A 17,979-nucleotide genomic window follows, 5' to 3' on the forward strand; every position below is an offset into this window, starting at 1 on the left:
TATGTTTCAGATTCTGATTCATTAATTTTAGAGACGTCCTCGCATCCTTAACCACCTCCTTCTCCCCCCTCTTTCACCTTCACTTTCTCTTATAGGACTCCTACACTCTGTCCTCAAACTTTTCGTTTTATCTTTCCTTTCCTCTTTCTCCTCCTCATCCCTTCCTCTCTCCCTTTACCTTCTAGCTCACATTATTTTTTCACCGTCAATCAGGTTCCAGACTCTGATTCATTAATGTGTAGCTACATTTACTGGTAACAAAAATTGTATGAACCTGAATACACTGAACGTCACATGCGTGCAATGTAGAAGGATATATAAATGATACATTTCACTTCATTGTTTTTTCGTTCTCGACATTCTCGGGCTTTGGATGGGACCAAATATATAGCTAAATAACCCAACAACGCTAGTTATTTTTGCGGCCTCCAACACAATTATCAAAGCAATTTTCATCATGATCTTTCAAAAACCCTCTTTGTGGTTTCAACATCATATTATAAATTATAAATATAGTAGTGCAAATAGAAGTTTCCACCGCCTCAAAAAATGATAGAAAACATGAAAGCTACTTTCACAACAGAAGGAAAGTTATCATCCAAGATAATGATAGAAGAGCTTGCTTTAGCAACTTTTGTTCCAGAAATGCCAACGAAAAGACCAAATATTAGGCTGAAGTACAAACTAACAAAAGTTAAAGCACTAAAAAACTTAGATGATATTCCATTATGGTGAACTGCTCTACTATCAGAGAAAGATAGAGGACAAGGATAAACAAATACACGAAATACGCACAACGGTTTACCTGCATTGACACACTGTGAACAAGTCCTAACAATTTCATTGAGATGATCCAAGCTATCATTAGCAAAGGGAGAAGATCATTCTAGCAAAAATTATGTATCATTGTCATAACTCTTCACTTAAAACAGACCAATCTCTTTCACATACACTGACAACGTAATAGCTTGAGTCATCTATTTCTTCTAGCACATGGAACACATTTCTCATCAGGAAAAGAAAAAAATGTCACATGAAATTTAGTTTAGGACCTATAAAAACATCATGAAGAGCAGGAGCATCATTAGTGCCATCACCGGTGATAGCAAAGACTTCACCCGCCTTTCATAGAGCTTGCACAAGCAACAATTTGTCATTTGGAGATGACCATCCCATAACCTGTAGGCAACCAAATACCAATGTTATATTCTTTGATAGTCATGGACTCATGGTTGCCCTAAGGATTATTTACTTGAAGAAAATTGTTAAAATTTAGAGAGTTCCCTTTTGTTAAGCGCACCGAGCTCGGGGCGGACCTAAGAATTTTGCTTTATTCTAAGACCAATGAATTAGAGTTCCCAATCTAATTCACCAATACAATAGTTTCAGTCGCCAGTTTGACCAGACCTACTTTAATTGAAGACCTACCCTTAGCTTACTAACTTAATGAAGACCTACCTCATTTGATTCTCAAATGGACCATTGTCACTCTACTGATTAGGTATCGTAAACCTGTCTCTTATGGGAATTTATGAAAAGGATACATAAAATGCTTTATTGGGATCATTTATTAATAATAATAAATAATTCTAAACTTCTAATATATTGAGCCATCAGATGAAAACATAAAGTTATGCACATGTGTAATGTTGGAATGCACATCAAAATATAGATTAGAAAAGGGTCGACAACATACATCCTATGCGTCCTTATAACAACATTTGAGTGACAAACAGCAACCAACTTCTAATCCTCTCCCAAGTATTCAGCTAATGATCTGCATATGCAAATGAATATACAATAAGTACTCAGCTTAACCCACTATATTCTCACATTTGACTTTGAAAGCCAAACAGCGGCATATAATGTCAACTTTGATAAACATTACTCATGATGCAAAATGAAATTAAAAAGTAATCCGTGTTCTTAAAAAAAAAAATTCTCACATAAAACCCACTTCCCATGTCCCGGCTTATAAAAGCTAAAGCTTTAAGCTAGACTGTTGAATCACCCTAAGTCACATTGAATTTATATAATTTCTCCCCCAAATCTAACTACTTATTGTCATTCGAACGCTACTGTAATACTACTCTCGCACCTTTCAAAAGTAAGAGACTAAAAAACATTATATCACTAAAATCTTAAAGGTCCACTGCTATTATCTAAAATTTAAGTTTCAGCATTAGGTTCATCAACTACAAAACCATAATTCAGTATGAAAGTCACAGAGCACTTCATACTTCAACAAGAAAAGCATTGAAGACTTCACGGGCCTTTGTAGTTGAAAGCTCCATAAGATTTGCCTGATTCCTTAGCTTCCCAAATGGCTTCCCAAATAGTAGATCACGCTTGAAGACAAAGATAGAGAAAACTTAATCAGACGGATGTAGGCATCGTACAATTGAAAGAGTAAAAGATAAATGACATCGATTAGGAGAGAACACTCTACCATTCCTTACATCCACTTTTGTACTCTTTAGTATTTGTATTGCCAAAATTAAATGTGGAGTTTATAAACCGCTTTTGTTTATATCAAGTGACTTAGATTGAATAAACTTCTTTATGAATATGGGATTCACTATGCCATATCAGTGGCTATCACTGCAATACTCCATGGATGGCTATCAGTGCAATAATCCACTTTTATTTTCTCAATAAAGAATGCATAGAGTTATCTTGTGTAGTGATAGGCTCAAGGAGGAAGAAGACTCTAGCTGCAGTGATAGCCAACACCAACAAACACCTTTGATATGTCCATTTACCTTTTGCTCAACACAACCACCCCGACCTTTCTTCGCCAGCGCATCACTATCTCCACCTGCATAAGGGATAAACACTAAGTTACTCATCTGAGGTAAAGGAAAATAAACACCAAACTGGTTGACATATTTTTTTTGCAAGGTAAACTGACATTCAATGCAATTATCAGCTTCATTATGGGTTAAATGGGAACATTGTTATTGTGTTGTTAATCGTTTAAACAGGGTGTGGATGTATAAATTTGACCCACAGACACCATGATGTGGGGATATAGGATGGGTGTATGAGGCTGGAATTATGTAATGACACAGCTCAAAACAATATCTATTGTACTAAAAATTTGCTTTCAGGTGGCAGCTTTGGAACTCACATATTGCAAAGTTGAAAGCAATGATCGGGTATTTACGTCCTTTCCTTTCGACCACTGTAACACTTTAGTTTCATTACCCTGAAAGCCAAGTGCCATACCAGTACATCGTCATCAGAAGGTGCGTTGTTTATTGGGGCAGAATCCTTGGGGTTTTCCGCGTTTGATCCTGCTATCAAAGACAGACAGAAGCTTGAGCATGATAGAAGAGGGAAAAGGGGATAAATAAAATACATAAGAGATGCAGCAAGATCTCTCAAAGACACACTTCAAAGAAAATAAACAAAATACTTAACCCGCGTCGTTGCTGTGTCTCGGTGACCTCCCCACAGTCACATCAACACCACTGGCACGGTGGCACCCAACCTTTAAAAAGTGAAAAATTAAAAATCATACCAAACAGTTTCAAATAAACACAACTGAAGCTAAATCAGCGAGATGCCAGCATATTCGTCATCATACTCATCCTCCCAGATCACCGCCATTGGCACCATATAAAATAAAAATCAAGAAAAGGTTCATGTTATCATGCTCATCTTCTCAGTATGAGCTTCATGTTTACACACTGTCCATCTCCCTTTTTCACAGGTTCACCTAATGAACCACCCACCACAACTGAAACAAAATAGGGAGAAATGACATTCTAACATCAAATAGATGCACGTGTTGTACAATAAGCTAAAAAATCTTAATAGAATTGAGTATATTAAATTACAACCTAACAGCTATCGGAAAGGAAGCATATTTTGGGGAAGAAAAAAGAGCTTTTTTTTTTATTCATGTGATTCTGAGAACTAAGACGAAAGCATAGTTGTTAGCCAGTTTACCGCAAGCTTGAAATCGAACAAGAGAAATTGACAAAAACATAAGGAGGGATATACAACCATTCATTTTCCAATTTTTGTACTGGAATATTGAAGGATGTGTTAGACACACAATCATTCAACCACCTAACTACGATTGGCATTAGCCCACTCAGCTAGTCAGCTGCACATACATAAGCTTTTATAACCAGAAGCACTCAACATATTGCAGAACGCAAATTCTCATAGACGTCTCAATCAAACCCTTGAATTACTAAGCTCGAATAAACCACCATAGTTATTAAAATCAACTCTTGACTTTATTGCATCTCTAAAACACCATGACCGTAGCAACTCAACCAGGCTCTTAAACCTTAATGCTGTGTAACCATCACTTGCGACATCGTCTACACAATAACATAACATTTCGACATACCTCAAAAAGATGTTCACCTACTTTCTATAATAACTAACCTAACAAACCACGAAGAAGTAGAAAGCCATATCCCCTTAATATTGTAATAAGGCCTATAAAGTTCATCTATATCTAAAATAAGAATTGATCATCCTTAAGACTGTAATCTTACAACATAATCTAATCTATACCTAAGATGCTCATACTGTTTATCCCTAAAAAAGACGCATAATCACAAATCCAAGCTCATTAACACATAAAAGCTCACAATCTCCCGAAAAATACGGTCAGGTGACTTCAGACCGACTCGAGGCGCCTTTTTTGAGTGATGTAATCGGAGTAAAGGCAAAGGAAAGTCCATGCCACAACCAATTTAGTACATTACATTGCTTTATAAACCAATCTGCAAAATAGCTCATTGACCTGTTTTAAATAGACTGCAATAAGCTTTAATACCTCGATTTGGGAAACACTCTCCTATTTCCATTCTTTTAAACACAGCTACTTCTAAAATATCTCTATTCATTTGCCAGAGACATTGGTGTGAGTTCAAGACACCCTAATAAAATGCTTCTTAAAACAGAAGATTGTCATCACATTCCCACTCAATCCGATCAGTTAACGACTAACTAATTCTGCAATGGTACATATTCGAATGTGAAAAGCCATAATGCAAATTACCTATTTACATAACACTATAAAAGCTATAAAAAGATCTTACTAAGGAAATGAACAGCTTATACAGAAAATGCTTGCCAGAATCTAATCCCGCTCTCAACACCTAATACAAATAATGACCAGTAATGAACATGGTAATCACGGATATTTATGTAAAAAAACGATTTGATTTCAATGTCAATACTAAAACAAGTACTTACCTTGTCGCCACAGGTATACCAATCAACAATCGTGTGAGTAACATCGACATCTGGTTTTGAGAAAGGCAGAGGGATAACAGTCCGGTTCATATAATTGGGCCATATCCAAAAGTTGCTCTCTGAAAATTGATATAAGGGTGATTCCAGAAGCTGTCAATCTGGTCTTTGTCCTGGAACCGAAATGTGAGATTCCAGTTTGGAGCAATGACACAATTAGTCCCTCGGAAGCCATCTTGCCAGGGATCAAGTTCAAGACTTAATTACATGTAGCAACATAACACGTTGTACAAGTTAGCGGCCTTTCTATAAACTTACCATTGTTTCTTTTGCTGTTAGCCTATCCTGATGGTCATAATGAAGGGGTTTATCAAGAAAATCGAGAGCCTGCAGCAGATATACGGCTAAAAAGGTCACAACCTGCAAACTGAAGGAACCATTTGTATACAAAATTTTGAGTATTACTACTTTTTGGTGTCAGTAATGATGAACGATTACTAAGGCAATATATCCTATGAACCATTTGGCGAATATGTAATCTGGTTATGAAACTGAAGGAACACCAATGCTCAATATAACAGTTGGACAATATGACAGCCAGATAGATCCCCGGCCCTTCAAAAGGCCACACCTACAGTCTAGGTCAGAAAAAGCGGCGATAGCGGTGACGGTGGCTGGGTTTATGCTAAAGGCGGTGGAGTAAAAACAAAGATCTACTCATCGACCGATATTCCGCACCAAAACTACTCAAATTTCTTCTCAAGAAACTCAATAGTTATCCAAATCAGATCTACTCATCAATCCAAAATAGTCAAACATCAATCAAAACACCAAATTCAATTGAACAAACCAAATACACAACTAAAGCACAGACAAAACTCAGATTAAGCAAAATAAACTATAAAATTGAATTAATTAAAGTGACGAATTACCTAAAAAATTGAAGGTATTGAAGACAAAATTGCAGAAAAAGAGTAAACCAGTCGTCGATCGAAAGATTGAAAAACCGATAGTATGAAGGTACGAAGGTATTATTCGAAGAACGTAATAGAGTTAAAGGGAATGGCCGAATGGGTCGGCAGAGATAATAAAATGGTAAAAGGTGAATTGAGTGATGGAGCGGAAAAGGGATAATGAGTGGTAAGAAGGAGACGGAGAAAGTTGAATTATGAAAAGAGGGAGAATGACTGGGAGAGGGCCAAGATGAGAGGTTGGTAGCAAGGAGCTGAGGGGAAAAAGGCCCAAGAAAAGACAGAGAACGGAGAAGGCCCAAAAGAAACATGCCAGCCCGAACCGATTAATTCGACCCGCCCAGCAATGATTAAACAATGAATATATTTCAACTATTCATCTTACTATTCCTTAGAATAGTAACTTTCCTTACCCTCTTTTATATAATAACTAGTTGGTTCTCCGCGCGCGTTGCGCGCGGAGTTCCAAGGACCATCTCCGTCTTTTCTAAAAATATTTAGCTTAAATCTTAACATACGAATGTACTGATAAGCCCATAGTTACGGTAGTTTAGAGAATAAAGAGCTTTATTAATAAGCTAGTTGTCAACAAATTTGCAAAAGCAACATTCCAACCAATATTCATCACCATACATAAGAATGCAAGCACACATACATGACTAAAGTCCGTGAAAAACCATGTTCCTAACACAATTGTACAATGGTACATCAAAGAAAACACATCATCTGAACTCAAAGATCACTCAAACACATGTACAACACAATCATATATTCACCCCCAATCTTGTCGACACAACAACTACCATAGGTTGCATCTGCCTAACGAACAAACTGACATTCTTCCGTGCATCACTACATTCATCGCGTTTTGAAGCTTATTTTGAAGAGCCCTCACAAATAGTTGAATCTTCTCAGCAGCACATCTATGCACATTATTCATTCAAATATAACTTGCATCATTATAAATCTAAATAATTAAGCTTAATAAAAAAAATATACTAACATAGGCCCTACCAACAAATCCCTACTCCCTCAAAGTTTGCTCAAACCCACCTAGTTCAATTAACATAATAAAGCTGGCATCTAACATGACCTCGTACAACAACAAATTCAGCTCAATAAAAACTAATAGACTTGAATAAACTCTTTGAACATGACTTGATTTGTGTAAAACTATACCCACAATACACAAACTTTTAATTAGCCGACAAATATTACGAATGAACATCAGAAAGGTGCCATCTTATATAATATCTACCTTATGACATAACTAATCTAAAACGTGACATGGTGGTAAGCGTGAAACAAATCTTACGCAACTCATATATCCGGCTAGCAACGATCATTAGTTACTGCTATGGATATATATTTAGGTCCGTTCTACACTCCAGACGATCCTAGAGGAGGCTTGCTATAACTCAAGACGAGCCAAGTTAATAAGCCCCATAAACTCGCAAACTTAACTTGATGTGTGAAAGAACTACACCAAAGAATAAATAAATCCTAACAAAACAATTAATATCAAGACTTCTGAACTAACTTAAATAGCCACTATTCTGTAACGGGAGTTCATAAAAAGCACACAAAAATATCATCTACGTAGTACGTAGTAAGCATAACAAGAGGTTCATAATTTGCTCATGTAAATTATCATCTCGCCCGCTCTCCAGTCTCCACCTTATCCAACACTTAGACTAAGTAACTAACCTATTCAGCCTCTTTCCAAACCGCTCGACAACACAGTGCCATCAGGTCACCAGTTTACAAAATAAACTAAATAATTCACAAAGAATTTGGCATGGTTGTTGTACCCAACAATCTACCGACCTTCTCCATTTACAATGGAGTATAGCTGAACCAATAACACAGAAAGCGGCAACCCAGAAGTGCACTACCCTCCATGTTCTCTTTATAAAGCATCTTACATTTATATGAACCACAATTTACAAGTATAGGCTATAAGATAGGTTCATATGTCACAATAATGACTGCTTTAATTGTGTCAATAATAGATGCACGATTTAAGGATTTTTAGAATTTTCTTCTCTCTGGAATCAGCAGAAGCCAAAGTGGCAAACACATTACAGAGGACCAAGAGACTGCTTGCGTTGTCGAATCTGACGTATTATTTTAGAGAGAGTTTAATGAGTTATGTTCTAGTCTTATTTAGCATGAGTCAATCTCATACGAGACACGCTGAAAAGCTATAATTACTATTCTAGAATACTGCATTTATATATAAACCAAAGGAGATAGTGCTGGTGTAGCAATTTCAGGAGATTATGCCATAGAACACACCTTAAAATGCACCAGTTTCCACTTCACTGACCACCATAATCCTCCACTTAGCTTACCAGCGGATAAACCCATAGTCGCTAAGACCCTTGCACACCAACCAGGCAAACATCTTTTATAATATTTATCTCATAACAAATCTAAATATGCACCACGGTACCCGTAGTTAAAGGACCTCGACTCCGCAAGCTGCCCAGCCTGAAAAAGTGACGGCTACTACTTTGACATTGCTATTCTTAAAATCAACGGCTCCATGATTAATTACAACTTCGGTCAAAATTCAGGTAAAGCAGCTTTGCATACACAACACATAAACAATACAAGACTCGTCAACCAAAAAGCGCAAAAAAATTCACACAAATCAAGCGGAATCAAGCAGAATAACTCCGCAAGTTTTATCATAGTTCCCTATGAACTCAAAACATAAAACTTAACTAAATAACCTCATAACCTAAAATATTTTTCATATACTACATAACTACCCAAATCAAAATAAGTCACGATAACTGATAAGCAAAAAGAGAGAACCTGCAGAAATTTAAACCAATAACCAACTACACATGAAAGGAGAGCGAAAAATAGGGGCAAAACAACAAACAAACTAATATATCAAGTAAATCAATAGAAATACTCACTCAACTCAATAGAGAAATACTTGGTCAGAGCATCTTCGCATACTTTTATGACTTCTTCCAGCATCTAAGGGGCCGGTTTCCGTCGTCTACAACAACTGGTATCCAAATATAAGTAGCATTTGTATTACGAGGAAGCATCAACTGTAGCCTAACAAATCAAACAAATAGGCCGGATTAGAAGGAAACAATAGTAAAAAACACAAGCGAAGATTAAAGCAAATGAACAATATGAGAAAGTGAAATTATATAGGTAAATCGAAATAAAAGGGGTTTAGCCGAGTCAAATCGGTAGTACCCTATCCCAAGACTCGTTGGTGATGTCATTAGCTCCCTAACCTGCTGATTCCCAACTCACCGACATAGGAGTAATAAAAATGAAGAAATAAGCAAGGAAGTAAGAAATTATACACTTTGACGATTAAAGAAGGGAACACAATTAAATTTAGCAAGCAATAATTAAAACCCATAAACAAATTTTAAAATTAGTCAAAAACTTCAACTTTATTGCCCGACTAACATCGAAAGGTGGAAAAATGTGATAATTGTATGAAAATAAAATTTGAATTAAATAAACAGAAGAAATGTATACTTGATCATTGGAGAAAGGAAAAAAGGAGTAAAAGTGGTGAAGAGCATAAATCAGTCACCAAAAATAGGGAACATTCAAACAAATAAATCAAAAATTGAATAGACCAGCTCCCAAAACCCCAAAATCAGCCCTATAAAATAGGAAACATTCAAACAAACAAACTTAAAACCGAACAAAACCACCTGGCTAGGGCACTTTCTCTATGCTTCAGTTTTTGTAGAAAATAACCAGGATCTATAATCATTAGCTTTACTTACGCCTGCTCATCAGTTGTGCTAAACTACTCCCTCCATCTCGGTCAATAGTTACCTATCTTTAAAATCCCCCTCAAATAAAGGAATATATAACTATTGATCGATATGGTGGGAGTACTAAAACAAAGTCTTAATCAAAAACACAAGAAGTCCAAGGATGAGGTAAAGCTTAAGCTTTTCTATCCATTTTCATTAAAGCAAATCATCAATTAGATAAAAACAACCAACAAAGATTAACATGCATTATCAAGATCCGACAGACCGAGATCCACACTATCCAATGAGGTTGATGGAATAATTTCATATGCCTGATTGTTAGGCTAACAAATTGCAACAAGTGAAAAGGGCATACCAACCAAAAGTTATTCATTGTCTCAAAAGTTTCCCGTCTATGATAAAATAAGGAGCTTCAGATATATGTAACATTTTCATGAATCTTTCGTGATAATGATCATGTTTTTTTTCTTGGGACAGTCTGATTTATTTTCAAAAGGACGTGGAAGTTTTGATCAACAATGGCATCATACTGAACTCAATGGCTAGGGCATCAGAAAAAGACTATCCGTGATAAACAGCAGCAAATCTGGACCAGATCAGATCATGGAAGAGATGACCGATAAAGTCCACAATCATGACCGTGTCAGAATGCTTGTACAGTATATCTCATGCCTCTTCCTTCAGGTTCGTCACAACCTGCGCAACCTGCACTCTTTAAATGATTTTAATCATATACAACAACAATTAGTGAGCGCCTCAAGGGTCCCATAAAATGGTGGCTTAGGAGGCCAGATGTACGCAACCTAACTCCTATGTTAACACGGAGTGGCTATTTCTAGATTACATACCCAAAGTAAAAACTGTGTCGAGATGTATTGAATGATGGCTACCTCACGATTAAAAGAAACTTCGCCAAGTTAGTAGTCATTAGCTTTATTCTGTCCCTCTATTGAAATGAAAACAATAAGTATGTTGTCAGGAATGTAAATCAGAAGCAAATGAAATAGAACCAGAAAGATTTAAAATTGAATTCACAAATCCGGACTAAAGCAGTTAATGGAAGAGATGACCATTAGGTCCTAAATCGTGACCAACAAGATTTAATGCAGAAGTATAATCAAAGGTTTCATTATTTATAATGAATGCAGATTCCGGAAATACTGTCTGCTCAAAAAAATGCAGCATGTCTTTGCATATTCCTTTGTAAAGTGAGCTCCAAGAAGTGTTGCATGTCTTACAATGATTTCAAAACAATAACAGAAAACAGGCTGTTCTCGAAGCCACATAATAAAACTACATACTCGACGATAATTGCATGAAATGATTGTCCTCAATAAAAGAAGCACAGCCAATCTACCGAGCCTTTTGATATATTTCATAATATAATTCAAACCAAACAATTGCACATGGCATATTTCATTGATAGAATGAATGTATGGCTTACAAAAAGCTAAAGAGGGGACTGATGAGTGGCTCAGAAAAGAGGAGAAGATAATAATCACAACCTTATTTAAAACAAAGGCCAAATTTAACTCATCAAATTGAGTGATATACACATTGAAACAAAATTCAACGTAGTTAGAGATAAGTCGAAGAGGGAATACCTTCCTTGATGAACGACGTTGAATGGCGACCATGATCCTGTCGTTGTGTAAGGTTAGGGAAGTCGAGGCTTTAGTAGGAAAACAAAATAAAAAGAATTCATTGGGATTGTGAGATGTAAGGAAAAATCAATTGAAATGGAAGATTAAATCACCAACCCAACACTAACCTTCAATTTTTGGCCTTGTAAAGAAGAAGCATGCCACCGTGAAGTGACCAAGAGGTATTACGACACCGGAAGTTTAAGACCACTTCGTAAACAAATTATCAAGAATTATTAGCATCCTCATGTCATGTTCATCCTTATGAAATCAAACAAACCTATCAAAAATCCAATTAAAACCCTAAGTTTTACACAAAATTTAACAAAAAAAAAAAAAAAAAAAGCAAACCTTGCACGACCATCATCATCAAGTTGTGTAAGTAAGCATATGATTTCACAAGCAAGTTTTGTAAAAGGTTCTATTAATGGGCAAAGAAGGAAATCAAACCACAACAAATCAGTAAATTAAAATAGAGGAAATTAGCAAATGAAATTAATACCTGGGCTATAGCGAGTTATAAGCAGCATCCACAACCTCTTTTAAGTTAGTGCCCAGATTGACGATTAATTATAGAAGGGGCTATAGGGAATCATCCATAATTGTAGCCTTAAACTGAGCAAAACTGCAGAAATAACGGGAATCAAATTGAAAATGAAACTGAAATCAAAACCCTATTTTTTACCCAACAATATGACCATCGATTCAGACTAAATAACTTATCGATATCGAGCAATTTAGATAATGAGGATCAGATGAGATTATGGCTATCTTCATCACCCAACAATATTACCATATCCTCGATTTTGTTGTCTGAAGGATATGGACATTTCCAACGTTGTTAAACGGAGTTTTGTTGGTTGATGAGGGATGTGGAAATGAGGGGAAATATAATAATTGATGATTCAGATTGAATAAGTAATCGATATCGGGAAATTTAGAGAATGAGGATGAGAGAGTGAAGATGACGATAGAGGAACGACGAGGATGAGATGAGGATGAGAGAGTGAAGATGACGATGAATGAGCGATGAAGAGATGAAGAGAGAAGGAGAAGCAGCAGAAAGAGGAGTATAAAGCAAAGAATACTGAATCATCAGTTTTAACGTGTGCCCATTGATGTGTTGAGGTTGTCACGCCAATCCTTTTCCTAGGACTGCTGGGTACTGATTTTTGGTGGAGTTAGATTTCAAAGATTGAAATAGTGTATATTGAGCGTGGGCATGAGTAAGAGCCATAAGTGCATGTTACATCCATTTATATTTTTTCATGGATGAATAAATAGAGTTGTTTTGACTGAAGAAAAACAAACTAAATTAGCAGGGAAAATAATGAGTATCTTATTGATGAGCATGTGTATGAATATGATTAAAAACTAATAAACATGAAATAGCCCGGAATGAATTGATTACATGTTAAACTATCATGGGAAGTTTTTGGAAGATAATTGATCATTATCACGGGGTGCTCCTTGAACCTTGTATGCTCTAATTCATGTTTTGCCTAAACATATATGCAATTTGGTTTTGATTTTTTCAAGCAATTTGGTTTTGATTTTTTCAAGTACTTACCATTAAGTTCTTTTGTCAATTTGTTTTTTTGCTTCTTATATACTGCACCAGTGTTCATTCATGACACTTGGTCTCTCATTTACTTTGATTTATGGATGATTACAGGAGGGCAAACAATTGGTCAGAGTTAATCAGGATACACGTTTGACTTACAGAGTCGTGGACGTGAGAACACCAGCTAGCCAGGCCATTTTCCGTCTACGGAGTGAAATTAATTATGTAATGAAATATATCTCTTTCAGTTCATTTGTTGTTGTAATATTGATATGTGGTTTTGCAGAAATTTATTGACTTTTGATATGTGGTTTTGTAGAAATTTATTGACTTCTTGCGATCTGAGGGTTTTGTGGGGATCAATACACCCAAACTGATGGGAGGATCTAGCGAGGGTGGAGCAGCTGTTTTCCGACTTGACTACAAAGGGAAGCCTGCATGTCTAGCTCAATCTCCTCAACTTCACAAACAAATGTCAATTTGTGGTGATTTTATGAGAGTATATGAGATCGGACCTGTTTTTAGAGCGGAGGACTCCTATACTCATAGGCATCTTTGTGAATTTACGGGCCTTGATGCTGAAATGGTGATTAGGGAGCATTACTCGGAGGTAAATATTGGATATTCTGATCTCGGAATTCTCATTGTTATTTGACTAGGGTTACGACTTGTTTTTAAGTTTAAGGAGTTCTTAGAATTTGCATTGTTATTTGATTTGACAAGGGTTACGACTTGTTTTTCAGGTTATGGATGTAGTTGATAAACTTTTTGTGGCCCTTTTTTATCATTTGACCAAGAACTGTAAAGAAGAATTGGAAGCTGTTTCTAGGCAGTTTCCATTGCCACCTTTGAAGGTTGAGTTTCTGTACCTTTTGTTCTTCTTATTTTCTTTCCGCAAAACTCAATTAGAATGAATGTCTTGGCTATTGATTGTTTTGTTATGGGTTTGCATGTGTAGTATTCGGAGGTTACATTGCGGCTCACATTTGAGGAAGGAGTTCAAATGCTTAAGGTAAGGGTTTATTTAGTTTGCTTCTTGTATATTAAAACTATTCAGAATCATTGTTGCTTATTTTGAGTTGCTTATTTTGAGATTCACAATTAGTAATTGCTGTTCTAGTAGTATGTATATATGATTTATGATTTGTGTTTACAAAAGGTTGTTTACTTTTGATTTGTGTTTTTGTATCTCCACCTCCACTAAGGTTCAAGTAGCTACGTTTATTTGAGCCAATTGCAATTATGTTTAGACTTGAACATGAATCCAACATGAATGCGGTTAGGATCTTTTGATTACTGCCATACTTGTACATAGTATTACTGTGATGTGATTTATTGATTTATTTGGAAAACTTAAACCAGCTTGATTCTTACGTTGCTTGTAAACTTGAGCAAATCTCTGATGTTTCTGGGTTTCTGCTATCGCTTGAGTTTTTGTTTCTTAATCACCTCTTTGTTGTTCTGGATTTCTACTAAGCTAGTGTCTTTGCCTTTCTATCAAGGCATTGCCTAATATGGACGTACATACACAAGTGCGTCTGCGATGTTATTTCGAAAGGCTTATCTTTTAAAGCTTAGAATGCTTCTATTTGTATCTGGTTGATTTTAGTGCATTTCTTGACGTTGTGTAGTGCATATTACTTTCTACAATGTTTCTTCTGTGAATTTGAATTCCATATCTACTACATTTATGCAGGAGGCTGGTATCGAAGTTGATCCTTTTGGTGACCTTAACACTAAAACTGAGAAAAAGCTTGGTGCTTTGGTCCGCGAAAAGTTAGTTTTCCCGTTTCTGTATCTTGTCTTGTGATGTAAAATCTTGTCAGCTTTTTTCTTTATTTACAAAGCAATAATTTTTGAATTTTTATAGGTTGCATCATAAACTTGTTAGTTGGATTTTGAACTGTTTGTGCTGTAAGAAAAATTAGTACAACTTTAATTGTATGGGGCAAGGGGTATTATTGAACTGTGAAAATTATATAGTAAACTTCTTTCCAGAAATTAGTGGGGGTAAAAGTTATTTTTAAAATGGAGTAGAAATTAGTGGGGGTAAAAGTTATTTTTAAAATGGAGTGAGTTGTTAGACTGTACAAAGTGGAGATGATTGATTGGATTTTCTACTTGCAGATATGATACAGACTTTTACATGCTCCACCGGTATCCATTAGCTATAAGGCCATTCTACACAATGCCTTGCTACGATGACCCTAACTATAGCAATTCCTTTGATGTCTTTTTAAGAGGTAAGTGCAAATCATTTTTGCAGTTTTAAGTTCCGTTCTTGTTTTGGCTGCATCTCTTCATTTGGTCTTTATTTTTATTCAACTTTTTCCCCCCAGTACTAGCAAGGCACAACTAACTAGTCGCATTGTTGTGTATTTTCATCTTTTTTTCTGCTGCTTTTATATTACCTTTCTGTTTAGAAACTCCATTATGTCCACCTATTACTCCTTTACATGTTAGCACACTATAATTGTACAAAATTTAATTTTGAAAATGCAAATTTGTTCGTAAAATAGTTCACCGCACATGCATGAGTTGCCTATTGTCTCATGCTTTGTGCCTCTTTGCCAAGGCCCCGTGTTACCTTAGTTTGCCAATGCCTTCTAAGTTAAGATTAGGATACAAGTCACGTGAATTATTATAGATTTGAGCATTATATAGAAATGTATACTATCAAATGGAATTGTACAAAATGGAATTGTGTATAGAATTGAATTTGGATGAAGTATTTTGTTTGGCTTGGAGATTCATTAGGGAACCTTAGAAATTAGACTCCTTTTTTTTTCACTTCATCATTTGTCGCTTGTCAGTCCTACATCTCTGTTAAGATTATAGAGGGAAGAATTCATAAAAGATAAGAGAAAATTGTTGATTACAGCCTTTTATAAACCTCATTTTGAAAATTACAGCCTTATATAATTTTTTTTGAAAATTACATCCAAAATATTACTTTTCTTCTAAAATTGCACCAACTTGAGTTTTCCGGTGAATTTTTATGATGTTTTTATGATGTTTGGGGTGATTAATTGGTTTGTGTTAAGGAGAGGTAAGAAATTTGGGTAAGTAGGCTCTCAAATAATAAAGGGTACATCATAAAAAACATCATCAAAAATCACCAAAAACCTCAAGTTGGTGCAATTTTAGAAGAAAAGTAATATTTTGGATGTAATTTTCAAAAAAAATTATATAAGGCTGTAATTTTCAAAATGAGGTTTATAAAAGGCTGTAATCAACAATTTTCTCAAAAGATAATTGTATTCAGTTGTGTTATTGATATCAGTAGACTGATCGGTATTTATAATACCTTACAAGAAACCCTAAGCATTACTAAACCCTAAGACGTAGCCGTCACTACCAAACCCTAGCCCTAATGGACCTAATATCCTAATAATCTCTTATATTGTACTTTCAGCTGTGAATTTCTATTTCTATTTTTCTAGTCTGCACTGGCTTATTACAGCCAACAGTGAAAATGTAGTCAACCACAGGAGGTTTATTCCTGTTTTGTACTTGGTGACCGATTTGAACCGGCCGGGGGAACTGCCGAAATTTAATAAAAGAAGAAAGCAATGCCCAAAACTCCCAAGCGGGAACGACGTTAGGAGAGTTGAGCTTTGTTATAGCTGATAAATAAATTGTTTGTCTGCATTGATTTTGTTGTCCTGTCTATCCTTCAGGGGAAGAAATTATTTCAGGAGGTCAACGTATTCATGACCCTGTACTTTTAGAAGAGCGTGCTAAAGCATGTGGGATTGATGTCGATTCAATTAGTAGTTACCTTGACTCCTTCAAGTAAGTTGTTGATTTTAGTTGAATTTTATAAAGTAGGTTACGGTTGAGTAAAATTTAGTTGAATTTTATACATTTGTTAGTTATCTGGAAAATATCCTGGTTTTTGGCCAAAGAATTTTGAGCAGGTGTAATACTCTGATATTTTGCAGGTATGGTGCTTGGCGTCACGGTGGCTTTGGAGTGGGCTTGGATCGTGTTGTTATGCTGTTTTGCAACCTCGACAACATTAGGAAGGCAACTATTTTTACTCGTGATCCAAAGAGGCTCGCTCCTTGATTTTACTTGGCACCAAGTCTTGATTGAGACAGGGGAGACTGTTCCATCCCAAATACTTCTTTGACGTCCTGTATTTTACATTTCATTTAACAAGTACTCCCTCTTATTCGCTATGATCTTCCACAATACATTTTGGGTAGTTTTTAAGAGGAATAAAATTTGTGGTGAAAAATGGAGGAAATGGAAAGTAAGAGAAAAAATGTGGGGTCACAAGTCCTATGAACCACAAATTATAGACTAATAAGGAAAGTGGAAGATCTTAGTGAATTTGTCATTTTAGGAAATGTGGAAGATGTTAGAGAATAGGAGGGAGTATTTGAGACGGTATATCGCTGATTCGCTGTGAATCTGGAATCTAAGTGTGTTCAAGATTGTTGCTTGCTACCGTTTTGTTTGTGCGATTCAAGATTTTAGTCATAAATCAATCTCTCATATTGTTAAGGGCGCTTACTGCGTTGCAATATACATACGCGCCATTTTTTCATTGCTTCCTAGGTGTTAACCCATTATATTAGCTTATAGCAGACGTAATGTGAGACGAAATTACATCGACAATCCTCTCAAAGATGGCAACAATATTTATAAGTAATAGTATGCGTCACTTATGTCGGTGGAGTATCGGTCAAAAATCAGAAATTAAGAAATTTGGACTAGGCGGTACCCTTGATTTCAAAGGTGCCTCTTGACTTAAAATCATGCCCCTCTACTCTACAATTCTTATACCATACACCTGGGTGCAT

At 35.9% G+C, this 17,979-nt stretch overlaps 1 protein-coding gene and 1 long non-coding RNA gene across 2 annotated transcripts; one reads left to right on the forward strand and one right to left on the reverse strand.

Annotated features, from left to right (window-relative positions):
• Nucleotides 1-914: 914 nt before the first annotated feature.
• Nucleotides 915-2,828, reverse strand: LOC141628870 (uncharacterized). Its single transcript, XR_012537202.1, has 4 exons — nt 2,763-2,828; nt 2,241-2,348; nt 1,697-1,777; nt 915-1,179 (listed from the first exon to the last, which is right to left on the reverse strand). It is a non-coding gene; the product is annotated as an uncharacterized LOC141628870 (long non-coding RNA).
• A 7,736-nt stretch (nt 2,829-10,564) lies between these two features.
• On the forward strand, nt 10,565-17,445 carry LOC141637396 (aspartate--tRNA ligase 2, cytoplasmic-like). The gene is made up of 9 exons (XM_074446885.1): nt 10,565-10,645; nt 13,280-13,393; nt 13,488-13,778; nt 13,912-14,022; nt 14,127-14,180; nt 14,865-14,944; nt 15,296-15,411; nt 16,849-16,963; nt 17,113-17,445. Exons 1-9 carry the CDS (start codon nt 10,565-10,567, stop codon nt 17,237-17,239), a joined length of 1,089 nt encoding a protein of 362 aa, XP_074302986.1. The 3' UTR covers nt 17,240-17,445.
• Nucleotides 17,446-17,979: the final 534 nt, after the last annotated feature.

The sequence above is a fragment of the Silene latifolia genome, chromosome 2 (assembly GCF_048544455.1).
Source record: "Silene latifolia isolate original U9 population chromosome 2, ASM4854445v1, whole genome shotgun sequence".
Taxonomy (NCBI): domain Eukaryota; kingdom Viridiplantae; phylum Streptophyta; class Magnoliopsida; order Caryophyllales; family Caryophyllaceae; genus Silene; species Silene latifolia.